Source organism: Oryza sativa, chromosome 2, assembly GCF_034140825.1.
Source record: "Oryza sativa Japonica Group chromosome 2, ASM3414082v1".
Lineage (NCBI taxonomy): Eukaryota > Viridiplantae > Streptophyta > Magnoliopsida > Poales > Poaceae > Oryza > Oryza sativa.
In genome coordinates, this window is record NC_089036.1 from 26,865,995 (window position 1) to 26,879,319 (window position 13,325).

The 13,325-nt window shown below is 46.5% G+C and overlaps 3 protein-coding genes and 1 long non-coding RNA gene across 6 annotated transcripts; 3 read left to right on the forward strand and 1 right to left on the reverse strand.

Annotated features, from left to right (window-relative positions):
• LOC4330182 (phospholipase A1-Ibeta2, chloroplastic) lies at positions 1-1,967 on the forward strand. The gene has a single exon (XM_015771452.2). It carries the CDS (start codon positions 114-116, stop codon positions 1,746-1,748), a length of 1,635 nt encoding a protein of 544 aa, XP_015626938.1. The 5' UTR covers positions 1-113; the 3' UTR covers positions 1,749-1,967.
• A 334-nt stretch (positions 1,968-2,301) lies between these two features.
• LOC4330183 (probable enoyl-CoA hydratase 2, mitochondrial) lies at positions 2,302-6,040 on the forward strand. Of its 2 annotated transcripts, none has more exons than XM_015771453.3 (8): positions 2,302-2,483; positions 3,339-3,508; positions 4,256-4,330; positions 4,485-4,575; positions 4,684-4,735; positions 5,324-5,427; positions 5,510-5,586; positions 5,752-6,040. In XM_015771453.3, the coding sequence occupies exons 1-8, from the start codon at positions 2,348-2,350 to the stop codon at positions 5,929-5,931; spliced, it is 885 nt and encodes a 294-aa protein (XP_015626939.1). In that variant the 5' UTR covers positions 2,302-2,347; the 3' UTR covers positions 5,932-6,040. The 2 variants fall into 2 exon arrangements, with proteins under 2 accessions (XP_015626939.1, XP_066163439.1); XM_066307342.1 differs by lacking the exon at positions 2,302-2,483 and adding an exon at positions 2,685-2,951.
• Positions 6,041-6,863: 823 nt separating this feature from the next.
• Positions 6,864-9,897, forward strand: LOC4330184 (probable enoyl-CoA hydratase 2, mitochondrial). 2 transcript variants are annotated; one of them, XM_066307341.1, is made up of 8 exons: positions 6,864-7,070; positions 7,166-7,335; positions 8,140-8,214; positions 8,432-8,522; positions 8,630-8,681; positions 9,052-9,215; positions 9,287-9,363; positions 9,532-9,897. In XM_066307341.1, the coding sequence occupies exons 1-8, from the start codon at positions 6,914-6,916 to the stop codon at positions 9,706-9,708; spliced, it is 963 nt and encodes a 320-aa protein (XP_066163438.1). In that variant the 5' UTR covers positions 6,864-6,913; the 3' UTR covers positions 9,709-9,897. The 2 variants fall into 2 exon arrangements, with proteins under 2 accessions (XP_066163438.1, XP_015623232.1); XM_015767746.3 differs by having other exon boundaries at positions 9,052-9,155.
• Positions 9,723-11,374, reverse strand: LOC136355123 (uncharacterized). Its single transcript, XR_010739215.1, has 2 exons — positions 11,081-11,374; positions 9,723-10,237 (listed from the first exon to the last, which is right to left on the reverse strand). It is a non-coding gene; the product is annotated as an uncharacterized lncRNA (long non-coding RNA).
• Positions 11,375-13,325: the final 1,951 nt, after the last annotated feature.

Here is a 13,325-nt window from a genome sequence, read left to right on the forward strand (position 1 = left end):
GTAGTCATCTCTCGCTCGCACACAACTAATAACCAACGAAACCACGAGCAGCGGCTGATCGGTAAGCGGTAGTGGTAGTAGTAGTTTCGTTTGTACGTTGACCCAAGCAGCAGATGCCAATTGCAGCAGCCGCGGTCACCTCGCCACCGGCCGCCGCGCAGGTGCACGGTGTCGTGCCAAGGCATGCCTCGCCGACGCCACAGCAGCGGGCGGCGCCGCGGCGGGAGCAGTCGCCGCTGAACCCGAGCTCGCAGTCGATCCGGTCGGCCTCCTCCGGCACCGAGCTCGCAGGTTCCGCGGCGACGGAGGCCTCCCGGGCGCACATCGCCAACCTTGACCGGGTTCTCGGGAAGCCACCGCAGGTGCCGAGGCCGGCGAGCCACGCGGCGGCGAGCAAGCAGGAGCGGCAGCAGCAGGACGGGGAGCTGGAGCCGCTCAACGTCAGGCACGGCCTGCTCAACGCGCTCAACCTGTCCTTCTTCGTGCCCATGCCCGGGATGCGGGCCCGCACCGCCGCCGACGAGCACATGTCGCCTCGCAGCCTCATGCACATGCAGCAGCTCCTCTCCGCCGACTCCCCGCGCGCCTCGCCGAGGAGCACCATCGCGCCGCGCTGGCGCAGCCTCCACGGGGAAGACGGCTGGGCCGGCCTCCTCGACCCGCTCGACTCCGACCTCCGCCGCGAGCTCCTCCGCTACGGCGACTTCGTCCAGGCGGCGTACCAGGCGTTCCACTCGCTGCCCACCGCGTCGGCGAGGCACCGCGGGCTCATGCTCCCCGACCGCTCCTACCGCCCGACGCGGAGCCTCTTCGCCACCTCGGCGCTGTCCATGCCGCCGTGGGCGAAGCGCCCCAACACCCCCGAGTGGCTCACGCAGCAGTCCAACTGGATCGGATACGTCGCCGTGTGCGAGTCCGAGCGGGAGGTCGCCCGCATGGGCCGCCGCGACATCGCCATCGTGCTGCGCGGGACGGCCACCTGCCTCGAGTGGGCGGAGAACCTGCGCGCCTCGCTCGTGCCTCTCGACGGCGAGAGCGGCGAAGGCGGCGGGCAGGAGGAGCCCAAGGTGGCACGGGGATTCCGGAGCCTGTACAAGACGGCAGGGGAGAAGGTGAAGAGCCTCTCGGAGGAGGTCATGGGCGAGGTGCGGCGGCTCATGGAGAAGTACAAGGGCGAGGAGCTCAGCATCACGGTCGTCGGCCACAGCCTCGGCGGCGCCCTGGCGCTCCTCGTGGCCGACGAGATCGCCACCACCGTCCCCGACGCGCCGCCCGTCGCCGTGGTCTCCTTCGGCGGGCCCAAGGTCGGGAACGCCGCGTTCGTGGACAAGCTCCAGAAGAACGGCAGGGTGAACGTCCTGCGCATCGTCAACGCCGGCGACATGGTCACCAAGGTGCCCGGCGTGGCGCCGCGCCTGCCGCTCACCAAGGAGCAGTACCAGCACGTCGGCGCGGAGCTGCGCATCGACAGCAAGAACTCGCCGTGCCTCCGCCCCGACGCCGGCCCGGCGTGCCGCCACGACCTGGAGGCGTACCTGCACCTCATCGACGGGTTCACGGGGACGGGCCGCCCGTTCCGGCACGACGCGCGCCGCAGCGTGATCCGGCTGCTGCAGTTGCAGAGGGGGAACGTGAAGAAGGAGTACGTGAACCGCGCCCGGGAGCTCGGCGTCGACCCCTCGGCGCCGGTGGACGTCGGCCGGAGCATGGCGTACGGGAACTGCGCCGTCGCGAGCCCCTCCTCGTGAGACGACGAGATTGACGTCTTCTTCCAAGAGCCCTTAATTATGTAAATTTTTGTAGAAGCAGACCAACAATTCTTTCGTTAGTCAGGGGTGTCAGCGGGAAAAAAGATTTTCCCTTGTCATTTGACGTATGTATGTACAGTACATAAAAACTATTATACTTGCAAAAAAAAGGAAAAACATTATGCAAGTGAAAGCTTGTTATATCTTTATCACTGAAAACTACTCCATTGACTGCTAAGCCCTTCTTTGTTTTTTACTCAAAGAGAAGTACAATCTCTTGTCACTGAAAATTATTGACTGCTTCCCTTCTTTGTTTTTTACCAAGACAAGGTAGTAAAACTAGAAACGGTCAAAGCTTTGCCCGGCAAGTAGCCTCGTCTTCCACTATCAACGTCTTTCAGAAACATCAACAGGAGAAAAATGTTGAATGCTCGTGCAGTTCCAAGCTTAAGCACTTGGTGACTGTTCATGTGTGATGTGTCGTGTCTTACGTGTACCGTTGGATGCATCTCCAGCTGCAGCCAACAAACTCACCCGCATCCGCATGAGCAGCGCGCATCGCCGTGTTCTTCACTTCTTCCCATCCGTCCACTTCCACAATGCGGCGCCTCCTCGCCGCCTCCGGCCGCTGCGCTCCGGCGACCCGCACCCACCATGGGCTCTTCGCGCGCGCCATCCAGATCTTGGCGCCGCCGGATCCCGTCAGTCTCCACAAGCTCTCGGCACCCGACTGCGGTTCGTGAATCTTCACCCTTTTTTTTTTTAGGGTTGCTGTAAATTCGCCCTCTTCTCCTCCAAAATCTATCGCCGTAATTCCGGTCACAACTCACAAAACATCGAAACAGGGAGAGGGGGTATTTTGCAAAACCTATAGGGGGTATTCTGCAGAAATTTGGATCGCTGCCATTAATATCGATCGGAAGGAGGGGCTGTTCCGCAAAATATGTTACCATCGGAGCACTCGATGGGTCGGGTCGCCGGCGGTCGGCACGGCACCCCTCTCCTCTCCGGCCGCCGCCAGGCACGGCCTCCTCCCGCGCGGCAGCTCCCTCTCGTGCTCTCAGGTCAGCGCCGCCATCTCCTGACGCGGCGTGGGTGCCGATCCCCCGCTTCGCTTTGTATCTCCTCGGTTCCCGGCCGGGCGGAATCGGCGACTCGGCGTGGCGTCGGCGAGGCCCTGGAACAGTGGAGCGGTACAAGGAGGTAGGTCAGGGGCTTGGGAGACGCTGTACTTTGCTGCAAAGCCATCCACTTCTTGATCCCTTCCAGCAGTAGCCAGTAGCCACTCAATTCACAATATGTCTTTAGTAGTACTGCAGAGGTCCCTTCAATTATCTCTGATGGGGTGTGTGATGCTACCCAGTGATAGCAACAATGTCGATGTGCAAAAGACAGGGTCTATTAAGGACTGTTAAAGATTGTCCTCTCATGTCTTGTCTACTACTAATCTTCTGATGATTCTGTTAACCCGGGGATCAGCATGGCTTTTAGCCTTTGCCTAAATTTTCTGAAGAATCCTTTTTTTTTTCTGAAAGAGTTGCTCTAAAAATTCTCCCTTGTTGCGGTTCCTAAATTTGTGGGTGGAAACAGAAATCGTAGAGCTGAGGCTGGAGCGTCCGGAGGTCAAGAACGCCATCAACTGGGAAGCCATGAGGCTGCTGCGGGGTGTGGTCGAGAAGGTTGAGGCTGACGACACCGTGAAGGTCGTCCTGGTCACGAGCTCCGTGCCTGGAGTTTTCTGCGCAGGCGCCGATCTCAAGGTCTCTGTCTATTCTACTACTTGGAAATGCAAGCATGTGTTTTCATACTTCATATTTTAATACAGATCGATTAGAGCGTTTCGCATTTGAGTAGAATGGCTGTGAGAACAGTTGAGATGCAACTGCGAATTCTGAACGATCAAAGACATTGGAGTAGCTCAGTAGCTGTGGAAAAACTGCAGGAGTAAGAAATATGGATCCATGAGCTTGGTGTAGTGCTGAAAACGAAATTCATAGAAAGAAATACTGTGATGGCGTGTCACGAAGAAAATGATTCATGGAGAAAATGAAATATCATGATTGCGATCCTGGGACAGCATATGGAGGAGTCACTATCTCAAAGAACATACTATAAGAGAAAAGGAGGATGTCATGCTTTAAACAAAGGATTAAAAATTGGGGTCAATTACTAGTTGGGGCTGTGTTCTAGAGAGGAATAGCTGCTTAACCAGACAGATCATTTTAAGCTTTAAAACTTGGTACTAGAAGTTAATATAAGTCATCTTGCACAGTCCAGATGATATTGATTTCTCAACCAATTTATTTGACTTCTCGTACTTGTAGTTGCCATTAAACCAAATATTGACCTCTAGACTAGTTAAAGAACCAAAACCATCTCATGGACTATATTAAAATCATGAGATGATGTTAACAAAAACATGTTATACTGTTCCTACATGTTGTTTTTTGTTGCTTACAAATTTACAATCCACATGGCTAAGATAACAGAGCAACAGTTCATGACAGGAACGGAAACTAATGAGCTCTTCTGGAGTTAGAGAATATGCAAATTCCTTGAGATCTACATTCTCATCCTTTGAGGTCTGTATTTATTCAGAATTTACCTTTTTTTTTGTTGGCATCCACCCTCGAGTGGACCAGTGTTTTTATGAGAAACTATGCCCATTAATTTCAGATCCTATACATGGCGCATTTTTCTTTATGTGTATATAAAAACCACATCTTGTTTTTTCAGGCACTATCTATTCCAACAATTGCTGTCATTGAAGGAGCTGCTTTGGGTGGTGGGCTAGAACTGGCACTTTCATGCGACCTGCGTATATGTGGTGCTTCCTTTTGTCTTAGTATATGAGCAATTCAATATTTCCCATCTTATGGACATAATCATTGTTCCTTTCTTTCAAATTTTTGAAATAATGTGTTCACCCCTCCAGGAGAAAATGCAACTCTTGGACTGCCAGAGACAGGACTTGCTATCATTCCTGGGTATGCATCTAGTACTCCATACTTTTGTACATAGGTTTCTCGTGAAATTGTCAAGATGATCCGAAACTAAATGGAATATGCACTTACCTACCAGAATAAGGCAGGTCTTCATACTTTAGAATTTCCCATCTTAATGCAATCTGTTTACATCAAAGTCCAACACCCAGAAAAGATTTCATTTTGCTCAAAAAGAAAATTAATTAGTGGAGCTAATGTTCATATTAAATATTACTGACAAGAATTTCTGTCTTAATGGTAGTATTTGCTTATGCTTGGCAATGAAAAGATAATCTGATCCACTAGGAGAAATATAATAAAAAAAATCAGTGGGTAATGTACTAATGTTCTTTTAGGTTAGCACTAAAATTGTAGAGAGTCGATCATTGTGCACTTGTGAGTGCTATTGCTAGCTCCAGATTCAGGATGACCCACTCATCATTATTTCCAATACCTCTTTTAGTCAACATATAAACGATTCTTTACGTTGACAAAAATAAATAAATAAATAAATTACAGTCCAAAATGTGTTTCTTCAATGAAAATATTCAGCTTGAGCAGATAATCTTCATCTTTTACTGTACTACGTAGAGCTGGGGGCACACAGCGTCTTCCTAGGATTGTTGGAAGGTCCAGAGCGAAGGAGATGATATTCACCGGCCGTAGATGTAATGCAACTGAAGCTGTAATGATGGGTAAGAGTTCCCTTACGCTTTCCTTCTATTATCTTCACTTGCATTTCTTCAAATGAGGTTTAATTGGATGTTTGAAACGCAGGACTCGCAAACTACTGCGTTCCAGCAGGGGAGGCTCATGAAAAAGCCCTTGAACTTGCCCGCGAGATAGCCCAGAAAGTAAGAACCATATCGTCGGCTTTGAACACAGGACTGTTCAAATAAAACAGAAGCCACAATTTTGGCCATATGAAGATCTTGACCAAACACATACAGTGTGCTGTGACAATACGAGGTCTTTTTCCAATCTGTAGCTTTTTTCTGAATCCTGTTATTTTCTTCCAGGGGCCTCTGGGGATAAGAATGGCCAAGAAGGCCATTGATCAAGGGATGCAGGCAGCAGACATGCCGTCCGCGTTGGCCGTCGAAGGGGAGTGCTACGAGCAGCTGCTGCACACGGAGGATCGCCTTGAGGGCCTAGCCGCATTCGCCGAGAGGAGGAAACCTGTATACTCAGGAAAGTAGTTTATCTGTGTATACAGTATACTGCCATTTGGTGTCGTGGTGATCATCTTCGCTTGCCCGTTCCCGGTGACTTTAGTCGAGAGTAAATAAAGAAGTTTGTGTCGATGAATTCTCCTGCACTTGCCTAGGTAGGTTCGAGACAAGAAGCCCAACTCTTGTAATTCTCGTGGCTTGTTGGGCTCAGCGGACCAACCTTCCTGGGCTGGCCTGTAGGCCCACCCGAGGCTTCCTGGGCCTCACCCTTGCCGGCAGGGCGCTGCCAGCCGAATTTTTTTCATTTTTAAATTTTTTCTTTTAATATTTACAGAAATAATCCATCGGCGCAAAAAATTACAAAAATAGACCCTGCCGCCCTCTACTAAGGCGGCAAGCTGACGTGGCAAATGGGGGAGGGACGGGTGGTGACGGCAGACGGGAGAGACGGGAGAGGGAGGTTTTTTTTTTTGCACGAAAACCCTTGCCGCCCTATGTTATGGCGGCAAGGGGCTCCCATGCAAAAAAAAAAGCCAACCCGGGCCTAATACTTTTTGGCTGGTACCTAGATGCAAAAAGTACCAGCCAAATGCTCTTTAGGGCTGCGAAAATTGCATTTAGCCTTGGGCGGCAAGGGGCTAAATGCAATTTTCGCAGATGGCAGCAGATGGCGCCGTCGAGCCGACATCTGCCACGTCAACTTGGAGGGCGGCAGGGTTTATTTTTGTAATTTTTTTGCGTCGATAGATTATTTCTTTAAATATTAAAAGAAAAAAATTAAAAAATGAAAAAAATTCGCTGCCAGCCTGCCACATCTTAGTCACCGGCTCAGCCTCAAGCTGGCTCGAGCCCGTCAATGAGCCGAGCCGAGCTGCTGTTTTACCTCGTTTCTCCAACCGAGCTGAGCCGCCCTTCTAGCGAGCCTTTTACGCTCGGCTCGTTTCCACACTCACAGTCCCACACGACTCCTCCGGTCCTCCCATCCTGACCCAACCGCTGCTGCTCCAGCATGCGCATCCTCCGGGGAATCCTCGCCGTCTCCGGCCACCTCGCCGGCCGCCGCGCGCCGGCGAACAACGCCCACCTGGCACTCTTCTCCCGCGCCCTCCAAATCCTCGCCCAGCAGGAGCCCGTCCGCCTCCAGAAGCTCTCGGCGCCCGACTCCGGTCCGTCCCTTGCTCGCTTCTCCTGTCATTTTTTTTTTTTTTGCCTTCCTCTTTTGGGGTTTGTGGTTTATTACAGCTGCGATGATTGGACTCAGGGATCGTGGAGATGAGGCTGGAGCGGCCGGAGGCCAGGAACGCCATCGGGAGGGAGATGCTCCAGGGGTTGCGGAGCGCGATCGAGAAGGTGAAGGCTGACGCGACGGCGAAAGTCGTGCTGCTGGCGAGCTCCGTCCCGAAGGTTTTCTGCGCTGGCGCTGATCTCAAGGTGAACGCTCTATCAGTTCCTCTGCTAAATCTCGATAGGTTTTCTGCTCACAGTAGGATAAGGATTAAGGATTATATGTTTGTGGCATACTCTAGCTAAGCAGTTGTTAGAAGAGTCTGAAAGTAGATAAGGATTGGTTCACTGTTTTTTTTTTTTTTGGCAAGGTTGGTATGTTTCAATTTTGAGTTAATGTGATGTTTTAATTGAGTGTTCTAATTTTAAGGGAGTAGTTGAATCGATCTGGAAAACTGATGATTGACGTACTCATTACTCAACATGATCAGGAGCTTCAAACATCAATCAAGGCTTAAATGAGTTGTGACAGCATTGAGAAGCTAGTCCCTCAAAAAATATCGGATGGAGAGAAACAAATGGATTGGCACCGTTGTTTCAATCTTTTTATCAACAAGTTTGGAAGGGTTAATAGCAGTAGCAGGGTCCGACTTATTAAGAGGGATATGTATATATGTCCTCAATTCCTCATATACGTTAAGACTTACTAGATGGATGGTTGAAATGCTGGTTACTGGCTAGCTATGGTCAGTAAGTACAAGTGTACACACCAACTAATCAAAGTGTCCTTGTGCAGATGGTATTGATTGAAGAAGTTTGTTTGAATTATTGAGCATTTGAAATAAGTGCTATCCACCACGGCGTAGATAACTTTTGTGTCAGTTATGGAACTAAAAGCATTGTAGCTATAGTATAGGAAAAAAATGGTGAATGCTTTGTAAGTACTTATGTCCCTTTGTCCTTTGCTGATCATAAACAAAATCATAACCGTTGTACATAAATTGTTGACAGGAAAGGAGGTTAATGAGCCCTTGCGAAGTTCGCGAATTTGTCAATTCCCTAAGATCTACATTCCTGTCCTTTGAGGTTTGCTTCTGGGTGCATGATTCAAATATATTTTGCTAACATCCATTGTATCTTAGTAGATTTTAGTGAAGCAATATATGGTACTCGCGGTTCAAATTATAAGTAGTTATGCACGCTCATCTTTCGCATTCTAGCTATTTTTTTTCTAAAGCCTTGATGCAAGTTTTATTTTTAGAGTATGTTGAGAATACTTACAAAATGCATCTTGCACAACTAGGCATTGTCAATTCCTACAATTGCCATTGTTGAGGGAGCTGCTTTTGGCGGTGGGTTAGAATTGGCTCTTTCTTGTGATCTCCGTATATGTGGTACTCTTTCAACCTGCAGTGATCAATTGATCATATTCCATCCATCTTATCAAAGAGTTTTGTTCCTTCCTTCCAAAACTCAAACATTTCAATGCTTGTGTTTTCAGGGGAAAATGCAACATTTAGCTTGCCAGAAACTGGCCTTGCTATTATTCCTGGGTATGTGTTCAAGATGGCGCTTTACTTTTGTAAGTAATTTTTATAAATGTAGCTGGCACTTTATTAAATAACATGGGAGTATTGTTTGGCTTGTAAATCTAGTCATTTACCTTGCGTCAAAAAAAATCTAGTCATTTACCCACCAGTATATGCCAAACCTGTTCCCTTTTTTTTCACAGTTCTCTTGCTCTAGTGCAGCAACCCCGTGTATCATATCAAAGTGGGAAATTGCATCCTATCGAAAAGTTTGTTATGCTGTTCTATTGTACTTGAATAGCATATCATAGTGGAACTAGTTTGATTTTTGTTGAAATGTCTCAAGCAAAATGGTGTGCTTCTGCTGTTAACATCACTTTGTAACAATCTATAGAGCTGGGGGAACGCAGCGTCTTCCTAGGATTGTTGGAAAGTCCAGAGCAAAGGAATTAATATTCACTGGTCGTAGATTCGATGCAGTAGAAGCTGTAACCATGGGTAAGGTTGGCCTGGCGCCTTCTTTTTTGAGAGGAGTCTTGTTACATTTTATTTCTACAGGTGTGATTTCTTAGTAAAAGCTTATATGACTTCTTAGAAGAACCACTACGACATGTATGTTTTCATTGCAGGAGTAGTAAACTACTGTGTTCCCGCTGGGGAGGCTTATAAAAGGGCTCTTGAACTTGCCCAGGAGATAAATCAGAAAGTAAGAGGCTTCTGAATGAGTAACATGTTATATTTGATCTGTTTGAGATGTTCATGATCTCTGATAGAGCAGCTTCTACAAATGATAATGAACTTTCTGAATCAAATTCAACAAGATCACTGTTCTGTCCGTTCTTGTAGACGATCTAAGCACCATTTGTTCTTTCAGGGTCCGTTAGCGATAAGAATGGCTAAGAAGGCCATCAATCAAGGCATGGAGGTAGATCTGTCCGCCGGATTGGCTGTCGAAGAAGAATGCTACGAGCAAGTTCTGCACACTCAAGATCGTCTTGAAGGTCTAGCTGCATTTGCTGAGAAAAGGAAACCTGTATACACAGGGAAATAAGGTTGTAAATGGTGTTAAAATTGCAAGTTGCTTTCAATTGAGCTTCTCACATCCAGAAGGGTTGAGCAGGTTATTTTTAGACTTTCTACTGTGTTCATATCTTTCTCCATACATGTAAGAAGAACAAGATACATCTGCCAATTCATGCTACATTTTATCAAGTTAATAAGGTTACACATGTTCTCTGCACTGCAATATGAAAACTGCAGCAAATCTACTTTTAGACCGCCTTATTTATCCTTGAAAAGCATTAGTGGCTTGTAAAGATGTTGCAGTTTTGTCATGTCATTGTACCCTTGTCTTGCTGGCTACAAAAGGGCAGCACAAAGAACACTTTTTGACGACTAATGGGTAACACAAAGGAGCCTACCTGTTAGCCTCCTTCCGGCTTATTAGTAGTATTGTACAATCCATTGGCCGGCATCACCTTTTGCTTGTCTAGAACTCAGGCCTGCTTACACAGATTGGAGTAGTGTCTTGCACCTTTTTCAAAAGTCCATTTCTTTCCTCCATGCATGCCAAACAAGCCCTAACATTACAATGCACAAATTAAAAACTGATGCTTGGAGAAGGACATACACAAATACTGAATCGATGTAGATATTGAATATTTGATGTTTGGGGAGGACATGGGGATGATAAAAGCATAGCGTGAGGAGAGAGCTTGCTGCTCACTCTGCCGGTTTGTGCTAAAGAATACTGGTCTTGGTAAAGCAAAGAAACAAAGTGAAAAAAGAAGAGTGCATATCAGAGGCTTTTCAGATTGAATTTCAGGCAAAAAGGGAAGAAAATGGTAGAATATGAGAGGTGTGGGTAAAATCAAGTGAATAATTAGCAATACCAAATCTCCCAACATTATATCTGATGGTGTCAAATAGTCATTTTTTTCCCTCTCGTAAAGATTCAGGGACTAAGTGTCCGCAGTGGACAAATTGTAACAGGTACGCTCTTGATCTCCTCGGTCACTGAACAAACACTGTACAATGACACTTTCAGATACAAATCAGACAATGAACAAACATGTGAAACAGATTAAAAAGGGAAGTATCAGGGAGAGCTCTAAGCTGGCGTCAAGTTAGTTAATTGGTCAAGGAGTATAATTGTTTAACTACATGCCCCAAATTACAGGGAAAAAACAAAAAGAGCAAAGGTAAAATATCCCGGCTAAAAACAGGCAAAGCAAAAATGATAAAAGAATATGAATGTGCTGTTCGAGAGACTGCCAGGCCTGTCTGCCATGCAAGTCGGCCATGATGACTGATGAGCTTTGGAAGGCAAAACACACCAAGCATGCAAGTCTAGAGCTCTTCTCTCTCCCTCTCTCTCTCTCTCATGGCGGTGGCTGGTAAAGCAAAGCAGAGAGACGAGTCACCTTCAGATTCTCACATGCTTTGATCTGGCCGAAGCAACCAGGCATCATTCCGTTCCACTCATGCCACTGATGAGCGCGATGGACGGACGGACGCCTCACGAAGACCAGAAGCTCTTGGGTCTCTCAGCTGCTGCAACTTTCCCCGATTCCAATGGCTATAGATCATGGCATGGCCAGGGAGCAGCAGCCAGAAACACACGCCATGTTCTTCATGTCAAGAACCTGTCAGGCACAAGAGAGCGAGAGTGAGTGGCCCTGCTGCTGCTGCATGGGGCCATTGATTGATTATTGCTTCTGCAGGGGTAATCCCGATGGTTAACAGTTTTGGTCTGATATAATGGGGGTCCAGCTGATAGTAGTTAGTAATACTAGTATTAGGATCTTCAGCAGCAGAGTTAATCATCATCATTTCTACCTTGTGATCCTCCTCCTCCCTCGATCATTTCTCTGTTCCTTGACAGATTGCGTGATGCTTTCCATAGAGCCATGAGCTAGGATCAAACTATCAGATGGTCAGAACTCAGAAAGGATGCGTGCAGAAATCCTCCGGTGGTTTTACCGAAAGATTTGAAAGCTGCAAACCGGAAGCCCTGGTTGCTGCTGCAACACTGAGGCTTTCAGCTGTGCGTGGTGAAGACCTGAGAGGCTGAGACCGGTGGACAGGAGGATTATGCAGTAGTAATCTGCATGCATGGCATATGGCATCTGGCACTGCATGCCATTCAGCTCAATCAGTTCCAAGCACTATGTAATGGTGTTTAGTTTCAGGGCTATCTAGTACTAGTACACACTGCCTTTTGTAACGTGACACATCATCAGTAGAACGCAGGAAAAAATGCCACATCAACACATCCATTGGTATTACACGGAGATAACTTTTTTTTTTTGAAACACGGTGTAGATACGGACGCTCGTATAAACACATGTACGCTCAGACAACAGATTTGTTAGTACTTAGTACACTCGCATAACTGCACAAGTACATGTAGATAGGCAAACTACTCACAGCGAGAAAGCGATTTGGAGCCACAAAGCATCAGCGTTTAATGGGTTTGCTTCCGCTGCCGTGAAAGGATGGTGACATGTGGGGCTCCCTTGGCCCTGGAGAGCCAGGCATGTAGGCCCAGCGTCCTTGGCCGGTAGTAGTAGGAAGCATGCAGTTATCAGTTCACCTCGCAGTAGTAATAGTCCTAGTACGCATTCTTAATAATGGGTGTAAAAAAAAGATTAATGACTTAATGTTCTCCCGTCCTAAAAATAAATAAATATAGGATTAATCCCAAAAAAATGTTATAGGATTAATGTAATATATTATAATACAATTAATCTGTACAGAGATATGTCTATATTCGTGATACTAAGATTAGTACTAAAGGCTAATTCTTCTATGGGATAGAGGGATTAATAATTTGGAATAGTCTCTATAATAAACGTTGTAATATCCTTTTCTCCTTTACTAATAATCATAATACTACCTTTTAATAGATGACGCCATTGACTTTTTCTCACATGTTTGACCATTCGTCTTATTCAAAATTTTTATACAAATGTATAAGATATAAATCACACTTAAAGTACTATGAATGATAAAACAACTCATAACAAAAAATTTACGTAATTATAATTTATTTTGTTATGAGTTGTTTTATCATTCATAGTACTTTAAGTGTGATTTATATCTTATACATTTGTATAAAAATTTTGAATAAGACGAATGGTCAAACATGCGAAAAAAAGTCAACGGCGTCATCTATTAAAAAATGAGAGAGTATAATCTACTCCCTCCGTCCTAAAAAAAAGGCAAACCCTGGGTTTCCGTGTCTAACGTTTGACCGTCCGCCTTATATGAAATTTTTTATAATTAGTACTTTCATTGTTGCTAAATGATAAAACATGATTAATACTTTATGCATGGCTTGTCTTTTTAATTTTTTCATAATTTTTTTAAATAAGACGGACGGTGGGGTTTGCCATTTTTTTTTGATGAAGAGGGATAGCGAAAGATAGGCAGATAGCACGTGATAAAAATGTGTCCCGTATCAAACAAAAACCAATTCCTATGGAAGAAAAAAGAGAGAGAGAAAACTCCCACGTTGAAAAAGACCTCAAGTTATTATCACTGTTTCTCTCACTCTCTCGTGATACTGCAGTAGCCTTTTTCCATTTTGTTCCTCGCTGGAGTAGTAAATTTTCATTTCCTTTAAATTTTGTTGTTTTGCCCCCCACACCTCCTCCCCACTCCCCC

Bases quoted from the DNA above. Each gene is read 5' to 3' on its own strand.
- LOC4330182 (XM_015771452.2), top strand. From the start codon at position 114: ATGCCAATTGCAGCAGCCGCGGTCACCTCGCCACCGGCCGCCGCGCAG.
- LOC4330183 (XM_015771453.3), top strand. From the start codon at position 2,348: ATGCGGCGCCTCCTCGCCGCCTCCGGCCGCTGCGCTCCGGCGACCCGC. The intron at 2,484-3,338 runs GTTCGTGAATCT...GGGTGGAAACAG, and splicing joins GCTCTCGGCACCCGACTGCG to AAATCGTAGAGCTGAGGCTG. The intron at 4,736-5,323 runs GTATGCATCTAG...TGTACTACGTAG, and splicing joins GGACTTGCTATCATTCCTGG to AGCTGGGGGCACACAGCGTC.
- LOC4330184 (XM_066307341.1), top strand. From the start codon at position 6,914: ATGCGCATCCTCCGGGGAATCCTCGCCGTCTCCGGCCACCTCGCCGGC. The intron at 9,216-9,286 runs GTGTGATTTCTT...TTTTCATTGCAG, and splicing joins GTTACATTTTATTTCTACAG to GAGTAGTAAACTACTGTGTT. The intron at 9,364-9,531 runs GTAAGAGGCTTC...TTGTTCTTTCAG, and splicing joins CCCAGGAGATAAATCAGAAA to GGTCCGTTAGCGATAAGAAT.